The sequence below is a fragment of the Charadrius vociferus genome, unplaced genomic scaffold (assembly GCF_000708025.1).
Source record: "Charadrius vociferus isolate BGI_N301 unplaced genomic scaffold, ASM70802v2 scaffold37, whole genome shotgun sequence".
In the NCBI taxonomy this organism is placed as follows: domain Eukaryota; kingdom Metazoa; phylum Chordata; class Aves; order Charadriiformes; family Charadriidae; genus Charadrius; species Charadrius vociferus.
This window is the reverse complement of record NW_009649457.1, coordinates 1,314,053-1,331,323: the sequence shown is the minus strand read 5'-3', so window position 1 is coordinate 1,331,323 and position 17,271 is coordinate 1,314,053. Positions and strand designations below refer to the sequence as shown.

The 17,271-nt window shown below is 46.8% G+C and overlaps 1 protein-coding gene across 1 annotated transcript in view; it reads left to right on the top strand.

Annotated features, from left to right (window-relative positions):
* Nucleotides 1-16,879, top strand: part of DNAI1 (dynein, axonemal, intermediate chain 1) — a 159,885-nt gene extending 143,006 nt beyond the window's left edge. The window contains exons 17-20 of the mRNA XM_009889756.1: nucleotides 22-170; nucleotides 1,060-1,159; nucleotides 16,121-16,306; nucleotides 16,826-16,879. Coding sequence (XP_009888058.1) covers nucleotides 22-170; nucleotides 1,060-1,159; nucleotides 16,121-16,306; nucleotides 16,826-16,879 — 489 coding nt within the window. The remainder of the gene's footprint in view (nucleotides 1-21; nucleotides 171-1,059; nucleotides 1,160-16,120; nucleotides 16,307-16,825) is intronic.
* The last annotated feature ends 392 nt before the right edge of the window (nucleotides 16,880-17,271 follow it).

Genomic DNA, 17,271 nt, shown 5'->3' with positions numbered 1-17,271 from the left:
GACTAATTTTTTCCATTTCAGTGTTCAAAATGCTATTCAAGCCAGTTTCTGGATGTGTTTGAAGCCCATCACATGGCTGTGGACTCAGTCAGCTGGAATCCCTACCACTTGAAAGTCTTCATTTCCTGCAGCTCTGACTGGACAGTCAAGATCTGGGATCACACCATCAAGTAAGTCCTGCTGGGTCTTGGCATGGGCAGGGAGGTCCAGCCTGACGTGCCAGCTGCACATGTCAACTCTGCTTATACCTCAGTCTCAGTTTCCTTCTTAGGTGTTGATATTGCTAATTGCTCTCTTATCTCTGTTTTTGGGGCTGATGACTCAGGTTTTTACTCCCCAGGTATGAGATATAAGATTTAGCATCATCTGCTCCAGGAACTTGCCAAGCAGCGCAGCTCAGCACAGAGTCTGACTACTTCATTTTGGACCTGGCTTTCTTCAGGCAGGACCTACTGTGGCAGGGTTATTTTTCTGGAGCAATGCTACAGAGAAATGTCAGGGGCTGGCTTATGGCCTCAGAGGCCAGACATCTCCTAAGAGCCAGAGAGGCAAAAAAACCCAACTGGAACATTTAAAAGTGCATAATGAAGTTCAGAGTTAGTTGTTGAGGAATGTCTGGTTTCAATCAGGAAATCGATTTTGTTGTAAATCAGAGTCAAATATTTCCTTTTGCCGATATTGCTCTAATATTCAATGTTGTTGTCAGAAGTCCAGAGACTGAAAATAACTTTTTCCTGTATGATTATTAACCAGAGAAACCATCTTGCTGTGTGTGTTAGGGGAAAGCTTTCAAAATGCTTTCAGAAAGCAAGAAACATGCTACCTTTCTTCTCAAAGCAACAGGACTGATCCTGACCCATTTGGGTTGATGCTCAGCTTTGCTTTGCCTTTGGTTCAGACTCCGGCTAGTATCTGACTTAGAGAAATACCCCGTCTCCCACTTCTGCAGCTGGCCTTGAACAGCACAGGCTACAGCATCGAAGTGTTTATAGCTCAGTGTTTCACTTCCAGAGCAGTATGTGTTTAAATGAGTTCTTCTCCCTGGGTCTTTTTTTACAGGACTCCGATGTTTATTTATGACCTGAATTCTGCCGTAGGGGATGTTGCATGGTCCCCTTACTCCTCGACGGTCTTTGCTGCAGTCACCACTGATGGCAAGGTGAGAGGCTGGGAGCAACATTGCTCTGATTTGAGATGAAAGAAAGTCAAGGGAGATTAGGGTTGAGCATGGGGATGGGTCCGCCCAATCCTGGCCAGGCATGTCAGGGAGCTGCAGATTCCCCATCAGCCGGAATCCACCACAGTGACAGGCTTAGTTGGCTGCAGCTCGCCTGAGCTGCTTGCCTTAGAATGGCAGGGTCATTTTGGTAGCTCAAGGCCCTAAAACTGTTCATTCCTTTTCACTCAGTCTGATTACAGAGGACACAGAAGTCATAAAGCAAGAGAGATGAGGAAACCTGGGAAGCAGCATTTCTTATTCCTTTTCCCCCTAAGGTCTACCACACCTCTACAACCAACGAGGCCAGAAATCTCTCAGCCGCAGCCCAGCCATGCAAACAGCTGATGTTAAATCACAAATTAGAGGTCTATTAGCAGATGCTGAGTATCAGCTGCACATCTCACTGCAGCCTTGACAAACCCATCAGAAATGCATGTGGACCCTCTCCTCTAAGTTCAGGTGCTTCTTGGGGGCCAAGTCCCCCCAGACTCTAGCATAAGCAAGCGAAACCTCCCTGCAGCCTTAATTTGCTCCTCTTACTCCAGGGATAGAGGTACTCAGAGGACAGAGAGGAAAGCAGGGTTCAGGGAACAGGCTGGTTTTTCTTATGGATTTCTGCCCTCGGCATGCATATCCCTGCGCATGAATTGCTCACTCCTCAATACTGCTCCTGCTGTGTTAAGGTAGGTGTTGCAAATGCATGCAAGTCCCTGCTTGCTCTCGTGTTGACCACATCAGTGCAGGTGTGCAGCTTGCGCATGCCACGAGAAAAACACTTAACACACTCTGTGTGAAATCAGGTTATTAACCAGTGCACCCCTGGGGATAGAGAGATGATGCTCCAGATCAGAGCACCCCTCACATGAGCTGACATCGGGGCATTGGTTCTAAACCTCCAAGATAAAGAGAAGCAAGAGAATAAAGTGGTTATATACTTATATTGATATTAAAAAATCAATTATAGTAATATGCCTAGGGTCAGCCAATGGAACTTTGTTCCAATTAAGTAAAATCAACATTTTCCCACTGTGTGAGGCTGTCTCCCAGAGTAATGATTTGGTAATGAAGTACTTAGACCAGTCCTAATATTGAGACGGCAGCAGTTATATTTTTGCCCCTAGCCATCCATCCTAGTAGCTCAGATGGTTAATTTGGGCCTGGCAAGTAGCCAGGGCACATAGTTATCCATCAACACTGGTTTTGTACTGTAAGACCACATTGCTCTGTCACCATGGGCTGTATGTTTTGCTGGTATAAATTGGAAAAGTCTGTGCAGTTTGGCCAAATTACTCTCGCAAAAAGATGGCCTTTATATATCTCTCATTGATTTGATGCCTTGGCAACTTTATTGCAGTTTAACCTTTATGTTATAGCAAAAAATTCATTTCACTGATACACTGGCTCAGGCTGTGAATTTGTCTCTCCCAGGCTAAGCAACAGAAATCTTTTCACTGGGGCACATGGTCTCCCTGGGAAGCTCAGGATGCCACAGCCTGCAGAAAGCAGTGTTGGTGCTCTTCCCTGCAGGCAGGGTCAGGATTGGGCCCTTTGTTCATGGATCTGCCTGTCTCCATTCTCCCATATACCAAACAAAGGGCCTGCATGAGTGAAATGAATGCATTCAGTGCTACACGTCCTCTGACTTGTTCTCCACAAGTAAAGTTGTGTGTACCCCCCAAACCTGGCAAGGGTCCTGGTGACATTCACAGCTTTGATTGAGTGCTGGGGTGAGTGATACAGAGAACTGTGAGTACCTCAGCTGTGTCCTGGTACCTAACTGTGGGCAAGGGGATGGAGATGTCTGCAGTCAGTGATATTTCCTGGGCAGCATGACCAGATAGAGGGTAAACATTGGGCATACTTGCATTTCTCATTCATCTGGTCAAGTTTCTGCAGTGATAGATCATCTCTAGGGAGGCTTTGTCCTACTCACTTGGGCCAGGTTCTTTGTCAGAGATTTACGTGCTGCAGAGAAGTTCCTATGGACTTGGCAAGAGTTTGTTCAATGGGGTCTTTCCATCCCACCCCTATCTTGTCCTAGCCACTGCTGCAGTGACTCTAGTTGTGTTGTTGCAGAGTCACATTAGCTGCAGCATCCATGGGCCTGGAGTTCATAGGAGGCTATGGATAAGACAGAAGACTGTCTGACACGTCAGCACTGCACCCAGGGTATCTCACCTTGACTATCCTACCTTGGCTCTAATTCAGTAATCCTAATGAGATCCTAATCTAGTAGGATCTAGTTCTGCTTTATGCCTTTAATCCCACACTCTGAGAAGTATGGCCACCAGCCAGGAGCAGTCCAGAATTGGGCTGCCTAGCAGGAAAAGTCCAGGCAGGAGCTGCCATCCCATTGCAGTAGGCTGGCCAGGACTGATGCTAGTAGAAATTCTGGGCCTATGTATTAGCCACTAACCATGCTGGTTGCAGCAGGGTGTGTCTGAGATGTGGTTTATTTCCTACTTTGAACAGAACCTTCTAGATCTGCAGTGGAAGTGGAATTAAATAGTTGTTTACAGCTTTTTCGTTCCTAGACATATTCCACTTTGTAGCAGAGCGCACTTCTTGGGAATAACTCAGTGCCTCGCAAAGGGCAGTCTCTATTAATGCTGGGAAAAAGTCTACATTAAGAGGATACAGAAAACTACAGGATGTCAGCCAGAAAATAAAGCATTAAAGGCCTCCTGTTCATAAACACCCTCTAGCTTTGCATCCACACATAATTATGCCTGCAAACTTGAAGGTTGCCTGGAGGTGGTTTTAAAATCAGGCCCTAATTGCAGTCTTAAAGGGATACCTGTCGTATTTTGAAAAACACATTTCCTTATTCAAGCTGATGCTGTGTGTCCAAAATGTGTGCATCAGCCCTCTAACTCTTAAGATTGACTTGGAAATTAGGGCATTTTAGAATCTAAGAATCTCTTAATCCCCATGAATCCAGGAGATGGGGATTTAAGAAAAGCTGTAAATATCAGGGGCATTATGATAACATGTGTGAAATGTGTGTGTTGGCAGCTGGGCATCTCCTTTGGACAGCACCACCGCTTCATAAATAACCTGAGTATGCACGTTCTGCTGCTGGTTCAGTGGATACTAACTGCAACTATTGCTCTTTATCATGATCTGGGTAATTTCCTTAGTCTCCTGCTCTGCCTGATGGCCATTTTATTTCAGAATGAGCATAAATGATTTGCAATGAAAATTGAAATAAAATAAAATGATCACTGAGACGTGCACATCCATGCCAACACCGCCTGGAAAAAAAACCTCCCAATTCTATAACTAGATGCCTAAATAAGTGGCCTGATTTTAAAAGGACTGGACAGCCAGCTGCTTTTATGGAAGCTAGTCTCTGCTGGATGTGCTCAAGAGTCGTTGCTATAGAGCATTCAGCTTTGGTTTCAATCATTGTGCTAAGTCCACTGCAGTTTTGCTCTCTGATTGCATTTCAGATGACACTTACATTACTTGAAGACTCCACAATGGTTTCTAAAGCAGACAGGTGGAGAGTTCCATTATTTCTAAACATGAGTCCTACAGCTCAGTTGGCTGGCAGCAGGTCTGTGGTCCCTCCAGGCCATCTCCTACAGGGACCTGGGTGCAGATACCGATGTGATTAGCATGGAAATAAAACGAGGTTAGAGAATACCTAGTTTAGTTTAGGTTGTAAATGGTAAAACCCTGACATGAAGAAAAAGGCTACCTGCAATGAGAAACCTGCTTCAGAAATAAAAAAGATGTGGAGGTGGATTTGGATGCCTGGAGTCTTACATTTAGGGTGCAGGAAATCTGGGGATGTTGGTCAGCTTACTGTAAGGACAGAGGGCAGAGAAACAGGGAGGGGTGGAATTCAATCCCTGCGGCATTCAGAAGGATTTATCTTTGGAAGTTTGCTTTAAGCCCATCTCAAACTTATGCTTAAAGGAGAAAAAAAAAAATTGAAACATGTAAAAGTGGGACTCATACCTGAAATTTCCTTCTTAAGCTTTTCCTTATTTAGGGAAAGTAAATAAATATTGTTGGCAGGTTGTGCTCTACAGGGGCAAATGCTGCAGACCTTAGCGTGTGGCCCACTCGAGGCATGTGGATGCTTTCCCGTGCTGAATTCATGCATGAGCTGCTATCCGTGTTAAAAGAGCCAGCCACCCACATCATAAGTGTCCCCAGATGTCTGGATCCCAGGCTGGGGGCCACAGCTGCCCCATGCAATGGCTGTAATTATTATTCAGCATGGAGAAGGAACCCTGCAGCAGCCTGCCAGTGCCTACAAGGAGGTCATCAAGAAGTTAGAGCCAAGCTCTTCACAGCAGTGTATGAAAGGGCGATGAGGCACAACAGCTGAAATGAGTTGAAAATAGAGGTTTGGATTGGGTATAAGGAAAAACTTTCACTATGAAGGCAGTCAAGTAATGAAACAGCTTGTACAGAGAGGTGGTGCCGACTCTGTCCATGGAGGTTTTCAAGACCAGATTGGATAGGGTCCTGAGCAACCGCATCTGACCTCAGACCTGACCCTGCTTTGGGCAGGAGGTTGGAGTACAAACTTCTGGGGTTCTCTTCCAGCCTGAATAACCTTCTAATGCCATGATGCTATGAAATGTCCTTGTGTGAGAAGGAGGATCCCAGGGGTTTTACAACAGGCTTGGGAGCATGCACTAAGTACAAGTGCATTTGCTTTCATGTTTTTGTAGTTTGTGTCCTTCATGGCTAATGCAGCAAGAGCAAGGTGATGTTAGAGCCATCTTTAGTAAATATTGATAGCCTCAAGATAAATGCCATCCAAGTGTGCACTCTGCAAAGAAAGCCGCTCAGACATATGCTCCAGGGCTTTTCCCCATTACTGAAGCTGTTGACCTTTCAAGATGTGAAATACTTGAAACAACCCAAACCTCCAGGAAATTAGCTAATGCTTTGTGCTGCTCAGGAAGTGAGTGTGCCCTTTCCTGCTTATATAAACATATTTTACTGAACAACTGTTTTGTGTGAGAAGTCTTGAAGACCAGGTTCCTGTTGTATCTCACTTACAGGACAAGATGCCAAAGAAATGCCTATTGTCTTGTTACTCATTCTTTCCCAGCTAGGAGAGAAACATTTGTTTAGTGCTGGCATGTGTGTGTGTTCATAGAGCAATTTGCAGAGACTTGGTGCCCATTTAGCATTGACTGGCAGCAAAAGCATGAACGATTTTGCAAGTAAGAGGCTTGCTAAACCTTTCAGGTTTGCAAATATTTCACTGGGTATTTTAAACCTAATCCTGCCTCTCCTTGTAGGGCATGAATCAGGGGTGCCAGCAGCATCAGTGGATGCTTTTGCCCAGGGGAGTCAGGACTGTGAACACCTCATAGCTGCAGATATCCCTGCTGCATCTGAGTCTTTCCTCCTGCCCTTCTGCAGTAGCCTGTGGGGTTTGTCCATGCCTTATGGGGCCACCACTAGCTCTGCAGGGCTGGGGTGTGGCATCTCCTTGCTTTCTGCACTATGGCTGGGGCAATTGCTGAGGTGTGAAAACACTAAATGAATGTAGGTCCTTTTGCCATCACCCAGAAGGACCTTTGAGTAGGTTGAAGTGGGCAGGGACTGTTCTAAAATGGCTTTGAAATTGCATTCACAGCATAAGTGGTTGTTTTCCGGTAAAACTGTTCATTTTCTTCTGCCACAAAACCTAAAAGGCTCTTTCTTATTCCCTGCTGAATCTTTGAGATTGATATGGACTGCTGGGCAGACTTATGTCTGCTTTAAAACAAGGGCTGGTGGCATGTCAAAGCTCAATGAGGTAGATGGGCAGAGTCCCTGGAATTAATGCTTCCTCCACTTTGTGCCAGTTAGGCTGTCCTCACTTCTCCCCCAGTCACCGAGATCTCTGTGCACTGGCATTTCTCTCCTCTGGCAGCTGCTTAATGGAATAAAGCTGGCCTGGAAGACTTTGGTTTGCCCTGCAGGCTCTGAGCCCTCACTTCTATCCTGCTGCAGCTCACATCCCACCACAGGGTGCTCTGGAGGGCTGTAAGCCTCAAGATGTGCATCAGGCACCTCAGGACACTACTGCTCACTCACATCCCTGAGCTACTGAGTTGCAGGTGAGGTGACTGTCAGCACAATAGTTGGTTTCAGTGCAAAGCCAAACTGATAAATTTAAACCCCTTTTGTTGATGGCTTTGCAGGAATTGTTTCTTGCACAGATGCTTGCAGGCCAGTTTTTCATTACTAGAGCTGTTTCTCTTTTGGGTTATGAAATACAGCATTTTGATGAAACCTACCTGCTGAAATTAACTAGTTCATTGAGCCACACAAGAACCAAGTTTACCTTTTTCTGCTTGCATGGACATACACGAGTGAAAAAATCACTTAGGCAGCATCTCCAAAGATTTCGTTGATTCACCTGTTAGACTTTGCATAAAAACTTACTGGGGGCACAGAGCCCATAGGAATATCTGTGAGAGTTTAGAAAGCTGCTCCTAGGTGCCTCTCTGCTCTTTGTTATCGACTGCCTCTAAGAATGTCCCCTCACTTAGGTTTCAATATGCAAGTGGGGACAATTGGCATTAGGGCCACTGAGAGCCTCCAGCTGTCTGCCCCACCCTGCTGTACAGCAGCTCCTGAACCTTGAGTTTTATTGCTTGGCATTTTATAATGACCTGAAATTGGTGCGGGTTCATTTTAAATGCCAGTCTCCAAACTGTGACAGTTCGATATCTGCTTATGAACATCTTTGCTGGCCTGCTGCGGGGCTGCAGGTGACAGAGAGCTGTGACGGCTTCTCCCGTCAGACTCGATGCTGCCCTTACTTGTGCAACTGCCTGCCTTCACCCGTGCCCCAGCCCCCAGCACCAGCTCTCCACGGCAAGGCATAGCCAGGGCCCTGCCAACGTGTGAAGAGATAGAGCTTGGTCCAAGTCTATGAGGACATAGTTTCAGACTGACACCAGGAGCTGGGCTGTGGGTCACAGCAGGGAGAGCGCAGGGATACTGGCACAGCTGGGATGTATTCACATAGCACAGCCTTGGGAGATTTGCCCTGCGGCACATAAGGGATGGGTTGAAACAGTCTCCCTGTTCTTCGCCAGGTATTTGGGATGGGATGGCAATGTAGGGAAGTATTAGAAGACTGGAAGAAAAGAGGAAAGACTCTGCCCAGCATTCAGGAGCATGACAGTGCAGGAGAAATTAGGCAGCCTAAATATACTATCCAGAATCATCCTGGGACATTCATCATTGACTGCTCGATTTCTAAGCACTTGGTAGATCAAGGAACAGACAGTCTAGTACGGCTTTAGTAAGGCCATATCACATAAAACTGATCTAATACTGTTCTTGAGAGTAACAGGCCTGGTAGGTCATTGGAACGAGATCTAAAACAAGCTTACAGGTTGACTTTGGGAATACTGTTGGCACAAGCCTGTAAGGCAGGTGAGAAGGTGGATGTGGCACGATGGAAGTCGTGCTCAGCAGAGTGTGCGGTGCAGCTAGGGATGCTTTGGGGACTGGGGCTGGTGCTGAAACCCAGCAGTAATTGTGGGGGGAATTAGTGGACAGGACTTACAAGTGCTGAAATTGTAAATCAGCTTAACAACCTCAGCAGCAATTTGCAATCGGTAGAGTAAAATTCAATAAAGACACAAACCAAATGTGCAATATGAAATGAGCATTAATTGGGGAAGCAGCAGGACTGTAGGGGAGGCTGGGGCTGGGGACTGCCTGCGCTGCTGTGCTTTTGCTAACACTGTGCTGCTGAGTCAAACCCTGGGAGATGCAGAGGAGAGTCACCCCATGAGCACAATCAGGGCTCAGGCTGGACTTTGGATGCTGGTCTCTAAGGAAGGGTCATCTCTGCTGTTGCAGAAGGGATTTCAGCGTAGCACAGAGGTACCAGCTGCTATCACCAGCCTAGCTATCACACGAATTCTGCACAGATTAGTTTCTCTGTTTGACTTTCACCTTTCAAAAGTGATTTGGAAAGTAACATTAAATTTAATACAAACGTGAAGAGCAGAAGCAGGCTTTGTGATTCATTCCAAAGCATGCTATTAATGTTAGAGGGGTAAAAAAAAAAAAAAAAAAAGACACAGGCAACATAAGAGAATCATATTAGACCAAACTGAAGTGCACCCAGCTCAGGGGTAGGACAGATCAGCTCTTTAGCACCAGATAACAGCATTCAGAAGTGTTCAGGACTGAGACATGAAGGAGATTATCCTAATCACTGAGACTCTCGGAGCAGAGCCAGGCTCTCAGAAGTGGTGAGTGACAGGGAAGTTAGCTTGGGTAAACAAGCACTTTCTTGTAAAACAATGTAACAGGCTTTCCAGAAGAGGTCAAATGGTCCTCAGTCTGTCGGAATGAATGGCAGCTCTTCTACTTGCTGAGGCTTTGATTGCTTACTGACTCGTGGGAGCTGAGTCAAATCAGCTGAGGCTGATGCTGTTTTTGTACCATGTCAAATTGGGAACGACCCAGTTCCTACTGAAGGAGGAAAAGCTGAGAGATGCAGCCCTAGAGTGAAGCAGCTCCCACGGTGAAGCCGGGTGACACGGAAGTTCTCTTTACCGCTGTGTCACGCACCCTGGAGCAGCGGGCTGGCGTGCTGCAGGGCAGAGGGATGTGCTTAGCCCTTTCCTGTACTCGGGACATGCAGCCAGCTCCTGGCTGGCAAAGCTTACCTGGCTCAGCCCAAAAAGCAGCTTTCACAGATGCCTGCTCATTTTCCTGAGCTCAAGGCTACCTCTGAAAATACCTGTAACAGAGCTGGGGTCTCCTTTCACCAGTAGCATGAAAGTGCTGTGAAAGCCCGTGAATTCTAGGGTCTGTCTGGTGCTGGTATTGGGGCAGCCAAGGACCAGCGTTCTTGTGTTGTCACTACAGAAGCAGGGAGGCAATAAATGTTTTCTGAGCTGGGTCCCCTTTCCTTCTGCCAAGCAGACTCTCTGACTGCCCTGGGAGTCAGAAGGACCAAGGACTGTCTTACAACCCTTATTTGCAACTCAAAAACGTCCTCCTAGAGAAAATTAACTAAATTGGAGGCTGTTCTGGCTGCAGTGGAGTATAGAAATCTCGCAAAGTAAGGCTTCCACTGCATGGGAGCTTGGCTTTGATGCAAGCTGGGGCTGCCCTGCCTGCCCAGTGCCTTTAGCATGCTCCAGCAGCTGCTTTGGTGCTAGATAGGGGCTGGGGGTGGCCTGCCCACTTGTTAAATGTATTACCTCAGAGTTTGAAACAAATCATCTTTGGAGTTTGCAAATGGATGAGGTATCATGGTTCAGTCAAGAAAATGAGGTAAATCCATCACAAGGACAGGGAAACCAAGCAGTGAAAGAGATGTCAACTGGTAACGGGCAGCATGATATTAAATTATCCCTCACCTTTTGCTCTTGCACTGATTTTATTCTTTGTTGCCAAGTTACCAGGTACATCTGGCTTTTTCTTACACACATATGTATTTCCCCCCAGCCTTGGTTCTTGTTGCCATCAGGTTGTTTTTGAGCATGCTAGCATTGCCCAGACCACTGCTGGGGAATGAAGGCTCGTAGGCCTGGAAGAAAAGAACAGCAAAAGCTGCAACCACTGCAGACCCAGCATGTGCTTGAGGCACGCAATAAAGGCAGGGTAGGTCAAAGTAACTTTTCAGCTAGCTTATTCATGGGCCACAAAAGTCAAGCAGTTTGTTCTGCTGGCAGAGAGGTTAGTTGCCTTCAGGTGGTGCTGTTTGGAGGGTCCAACTCTCCCAGAGATCCCCTGGCATTTCCATCCCTGAGCTTGCCAGGCTGCTGAGCTGCAGGGCAGGGGGTGACAGCAGAGTATAAGGACAGAGGGGTCTAAGTCACCTCAGAGCTGCTGAACAGATGAGAGCCTGGGCTGACTTACAGGCTCTAAGTGCAGTTTGCAGCGCGGATGGGGAGAAATGAGATGTTCAAAACTCTGAATGTGTTTTGATACTGGAGTTATGGTAATAGCCTTAGATGTGCACTGTGCCGTGCTTACAGAGCAGCCGTGCGGAGCCTCAGTGAGGAACCGCTGGATTTTGGGAGGTGGAATACATTTGTATGATTCATAGACAGAGGAGCTGTTGGTCTGGATGCAACTGAGATGGTTTTCTTCGCTGGCTGCTTGAGAGTCAGGCATCAAAGCAGCTCATTCATGTCAAATATTTTCTGCAACTGTAACACAGCAGAGTTAGATTGCCTGTACATCAAGCATGTAGGCTCTGTTGTTACCCTGATGGTAGTTTAAAAATGTTCTGATTGAATAAAAAGCATCAGACAGAGACTGCAGGATTCACCTGATCCCATCTCAGAGATAACTGGTCATCTGCTTAAATTCAGTGCTCCTTTTCAGGGGCTACTGACTTACCAGAGTTACTGTCCTTCCATCAAGGAGAGGTTTGCTTTGAGCATGTGCCTGGCATATCTACCATCAGACTGTCCAGTATGTTGGTATTATGAGTTTAGGTTTCTTTTGATGGTTGTTGATGCCAGCTCATAAATCCCCATGCTGCAAGGAACTGCTTAGCTCAACAGCTTGGGCCTCTTTTGGAGGGTGGTACGTGTCCTCCTGCACTTCTTTGGAGTGGGCATGCAGGTCTACAGGGACCATAAATAAAATAGCTATTGGAGTCATTGATTACTGCCCCGTGCTTTATTCTCCCTGGGGATCTGCAGCTAAGCTGGGGGAAGCAGACAAGAGTTCTTGCACTTCCCTATTTCAGACATTTTCAGATTTCTTTTACCTCTCTCTCTGTGCCTCTCCCCAGGTTTCTTGTTCTTGGAGTCTGATTTATGTCCCTCCAAGGAAGTGGACACGTATTTTTCTTAAGGACTGTAACAAAAGAACTGAAATGCCCTTTCCCTTTATCTGAATGCTCATTAGCAGAAAGAATGAAGATGTCTGCCATGGTCTGCAAGCAGCAGGGCTGCAGGCGTTGCAGGTCCTGTAAGTCCCTGATTTGCTTCTATAGGATCTGCAGAAGGTGTCTGATAAAAGTGAGTTTATTGTCAGGTATCTCCAACCCCCTCTCTGGGGACACGTGCCACAGTGGGAAGACTTTTTGAGGGCTGAAAAACAGAGGTTTGAAACCTCCACTCTGTAGTTCCTAAGCTGTTCCTGCATGAGTGTGCGTGAATGAGTGTGGTGGCCCCAGGTCTCAGCACCTGCAGGGAGGGAAGTGCTGGGACCAGTCTAGGCAGCATGAGAAGAAGTGCTGTGCGAAGCTGGCAGGGAAGAGGGGGTTATTCACAGGGGGACCCTCACTGGTTTGTAAGCTGTGACAAGGATACTGCGGTGAGACGCTTTTTGTTCCTACACAGTTCTCAGTACCATTAAAACTCAAGCTGGTATCCCAGCACAGGGCACCCGGCTGCCATGTTGCTATATGCTGTCTTCCCATCAAAGTTGGGAATTTCTGCTTTAGGGACCCTGAGCAAGTTTCCGATGGATTCGTTGAACTGTGAAGCGTCGCATTCTGACAAGCACCACTGCTTAGCTGTGTTGCTGGAGATAAAAGTTTGGGTGATACAATGGTACTGAGTGAGGCATCGGGGGCCAGATGGGTGGAAACAGACCTGCCCTGCAAGCTGTAGGAGCCCAGGATGACGTGGCATGTTGTCTGTCAGTAAATATGTAAATATGCTTCTCTGCCATATGTGGAAAGTGATACAAATGCCAGCCCTCATCAAAAATGCCCATTTGCACCGACTGCCTGAGAATGTCTGGGTGGAAGCTGTCATCTGGGTGCTGCGGGATGAGCTCCTGCCCTGAGAAAAAGGGTGCCCTGTGGAGGCACCTGCTCATCGCAGAAAGGGTGTGGATGTGTCTCTGGCTCTGGTCATTCTGGCTCCCCATGGGTCTGATACTCAAGGCACATGTTGGGGGGGTGGCACTTCTGTGGGTTGCACTTCTCTGGGTCATATACTCAGAGAAGCCTCATCTTGCAAGACCGTCTTTGCATGTAAGCAGTGTTCTGTAGTCTGGAGGGACAGGGGCCACCAGGGCAGTGGGATGGAGGGAAGCAGTGTGCTGTTGGTGAGTCTCTGGTGTGGGAGATCTAGCTGGAGCCTACTCCATAATCCTCAATCCCAAGACCTCAGCCAGCAGGGCAGCTCATGGGACTAGGAACCTCAGGGGAGAGCTGCAGGTTTTCCGTCTCCTATTCTTTGAGCAGAAAGCCTTGCCTCAAGCCCCTGACAGATCTGCAGATGGTGCTGGTCACATGCAGCTCTGCTGCTTTGCAGCACTGTTAAGCTGCCCCACGTGTTGTGGGAAGCCCTGTGACCCTTTTGGGTTACTCCCAAAACACCAATAACAGCGTTGGTCTGACCCCATTTCCCTCTCTCCTGAGAGTGCCCGTAGGCCTCTATATCAAAGCCTCTGAAGTCCTTCCTAGCGCCTGTGAACCACCCCTCCGTCTGGAGTGTCTGACAGCTGATGTGAGGCTGATGTTTCCAGCTGAAGTACTGAAATGGTTTGTTCTTTTCCATGATTCCCTTGGCAAAGGAAAACAAGGCCATTTGTTTAGAAGCTCATAAAAGAGGAGCTTTATGGTTGGAACATTCATAAACTTGTTTGCTTTTGACCTTCTCCACATTGCTGATGTTTTCGAGTTCTTGTCCCAGGCATTGTGCTTGTCTGGGCTGTCAGTGACATTTTTGAAAAACAGCCTCACCCAGAGTAATTTGCGTTGCTCAGCACTCCAACACTGAGCCTTCAGACATGCCATCTTTCTCCGCTGCAGTGCTGAATAGGGTGTGCTGGTTTGATACATTGACAGCCTTATAGAAGAGCAGTGCAGACCTGGCTGCTGAAAAGAAACATGGCCACTAATTCCACGTTGCTTTTTTTTTTTTTTTTTTTTTTTTCCAGATTAATGGATGCTACTCAAGCAGTGGGCATTTCCCAGGCTCTTGGGTTACTAAGCACTGAGCTTGTGCCATTGCAGGGGTGGGGGGAGGTGAATCATGCCCTTAAATTAATAAAAATCTATTCTGTGAAGGCAAGCAATTAAATCTTCAATGACTGTGGGTCATGGGGGGCTGATATGCTTTGAAGAGAGCTTGTTCCTTTTCAGAGGTAGTAAGACAGCAAGTGTAAAGTACAAACCAAGACAGCCACCTTTATACCTAGATGTAGAAAATTGGAATTACCTTGGCTGGACTGTGGGACCTCAAGTATCAGGTCTAGATTCAGAGTTTAATGCTGGCATCTGATATTTTGAGCAGATAAAAATTAAGTATTTTTTTCTGCCTGTGCTTTTGCTGGCTGGGAAAGGACTCTCCAAACTGTAGATTCTCATCTGTCGCTGAGGCTTTGGATTCCCTTCTTGCATTATACTGTCATGGATCTCTTCAAAATATGTCCGAGAGCCCTGTCCACTTTTCAAGCTCTTCACCATCTGGAAAAGTCTTATTTCACTTCAGTCTGGATGGAGTCTTCCTCATCTTGTTTTCTACATCTGTAAAACCCTTGCATGGTTCTCCTGCCCAGACCAAGGACATCATAAATTGCTAGATGTTGAGTCCTACAAAGACACAGCAATTCAAGAGACTGCCTTGGATGTGTGCTTGCACATTGCCCAGCTCGTTGTTACAGCTGGATTCAGATAACATTCACCAACTCATTGGTGTGTGATGGGAAAGTACATGTACTGATTTGATACAAAACCTTCCACTCTCTTTGGAATAAGCTTTTAAAGGGGAACAATGTCCTATTTCAGATAATTCCTAGATTCAGATTGTGAGCGTGGCACAATGTTGAAATAATATGTCTCATCTGTCTCCTAAGTGCTGGTAAACAAGACACAGCTGGCAGGAGATGTACAAGTAGTTCAGTCCTAATTTCCCCTATATTCCCACTGTACTTGTTAGAATAAATAATTCCCTGCCTTAGTTTTTCTGAAGACAGAAAGGGGAAAAGAAACATAAGGCTGAAAGTCTCTACAGTGGATTCAAGGTGGGAGTCCAGCATGCTCGAGGCTGCTCGCTTTAACACCAGGGAAGAGAGGAATGTCATGTTTTATTAGCTTTTGCAGGCTGTATCAGTGACGGGAGCTAATTGCAATTACTGGGAGGTAATGTTAAGTTAACACATTCTCTCAGGTAACTGCATCATGCCGTTGGTGGTGTGGCAGGTCTGTGTCACTGCTGTATCAGTGCCGTAGGTCTGAGGTGGGAATCCTGCCTGAGCAGGGTCTCTGGTCTGTCTCCCTCTGTCCTCACCTTTCCTGTTTGTCCAGTCTTTACCTGGCACTTCTCTGGATGCTGTGGGAGAAGGACATGTGTGCAGGCGTAGCATCTGAAGCAGCTGGACTGAAGTGGGCTGGCAGCACCAAGCTGTCCTGTGCTGTGCATTTGCCTGTGCTTCCCTGGCTTTACCCCAGGGTACACCCTTAATCATGCTGTCCATGTTCCCATCACTTCCCTATTAATTACTGGTTTGAGTCTTTAATGTTATTATTAAGCTGGAAGTATTAGAAAGCTCTGCAATAAGGGGTAATAAGTATTTCTGACAGCATTCCCCGCTTTGTGCATCAATCTGTGTTAGACTCTGATTTAACACCTGGTTGTCTCATTACTGGCAGCACTGAGAAGGGAGATTAAGACCTGTGGGGTTAGCAATGCTAGCTCTGAGCCTTCTCCAGTCCGGATCAGCTGGAGCCTTGCCAAGAGTCTTGGAAAGAGCTTGCACTCACAGCAGGGAACTGGTCCTCACTCCATGAATCCCTGCAGGAGGAGGACAGTCCCTCAAAAGCAGCAGGCAGCTTCTGCACACTGGCTACTTAAAAGAGGACATAATTGTGTGCTGAGGCTGCCTCTCCATGGGACCTTTTCTCTCTGATTTCTCCAGCCATTGTTCTGCTGCTGAGGGATGTTCTTGCCTGATTAATCTCTTTTGTGTTGTTTGCCTTTTTTTCCCCAGGCCCATGTGTTTGATCTGAGCATTAATAAGTATGAAGCTCTCTGCACCCAGCTAGTGGTGGCCAAGAAGAAAAATAAAATAACCCATATCCAGTTTAACCCTGTCTACCCTGTTGTCATCATTGGAGATGAACGAGGCCATGTCACCTCCTTGAAGCTCTCTCCCAATCTGCGCAAGATGCCTAAGGTAAGGACAACCTGTATTCCCCTAATGGAAATACCAAACCACAACACGCCTCTTCATGCTTTGTCACTGTCCCCTCTCCTTCTGTGCAATGATGTTGGCAAAGCTGCTCTCTCTATCAAGGTGTTTAAGATTACCTCAAGCCTTTTGGGTAGGATGTCGGGGATGTTGGATCCCTGTCCCTGTTCCTGTATGAGTAAGAATGCTTGGTTCACTCCTGGGCAGGAGCAGGGACTGGTGGGAAGGGGGTTTGCTCTCTGTGGGCACATTCTCACCATGGTCCAGACAAGCCCAGAAGCTCTCCAGAGGTTGATTTGTTTCCCAAAGCTTACATCTTTTCTGAGCTTTGGGGTTTATTTGCAAAACTTTAAACCAAGTAAAGGAGATGCCAACTCCTTCCTGAGTACTCCCACAGAGCCCATCCTGCCTGTCTTCTTGTGCCCCTGGATCATCAAAGCATGTCCCCTGACTACCATGTCATCTCTCCTGTAAATGAGCAAGCACTGTCTTTAATTTGTGCAGCAACTTGGGATCCTTGTCTCAAGTGACAGCAAGGACATGCGCGTCCCTCTGTGAGTTGGTGAAGCCCCTTTTCCCACCCAGCTATAAGGGCCAGTCATGAAGGATGATGACCTCTGCTACACGGATCCTTTAGACTTTCTTTTTGGGCTTCATCCAGCTATGAGCTGAATGGCTGTAAATGCAGTGTCCCTTCTGAGCCCATGTAATTCTCATATCCAGTTGTCTCTTGTTTAGTGAAGCTTTTTCAATTTCAGGCTTTTTAGAACTGATCCAAGAAAGCAATCTCTCAAGATGATCATCTTTTATTTATATACCCCCAAAGGTTTTATATACTCTACTAACCCACTGTATTAGGCAGGGTCTTTGGCCGGGAACCAATCACACTGGTGTCATTCCAGAGTCTTCTGAGTGATCTTTAAAAAGTTTCTTCAGCTGGATGCTGCTGG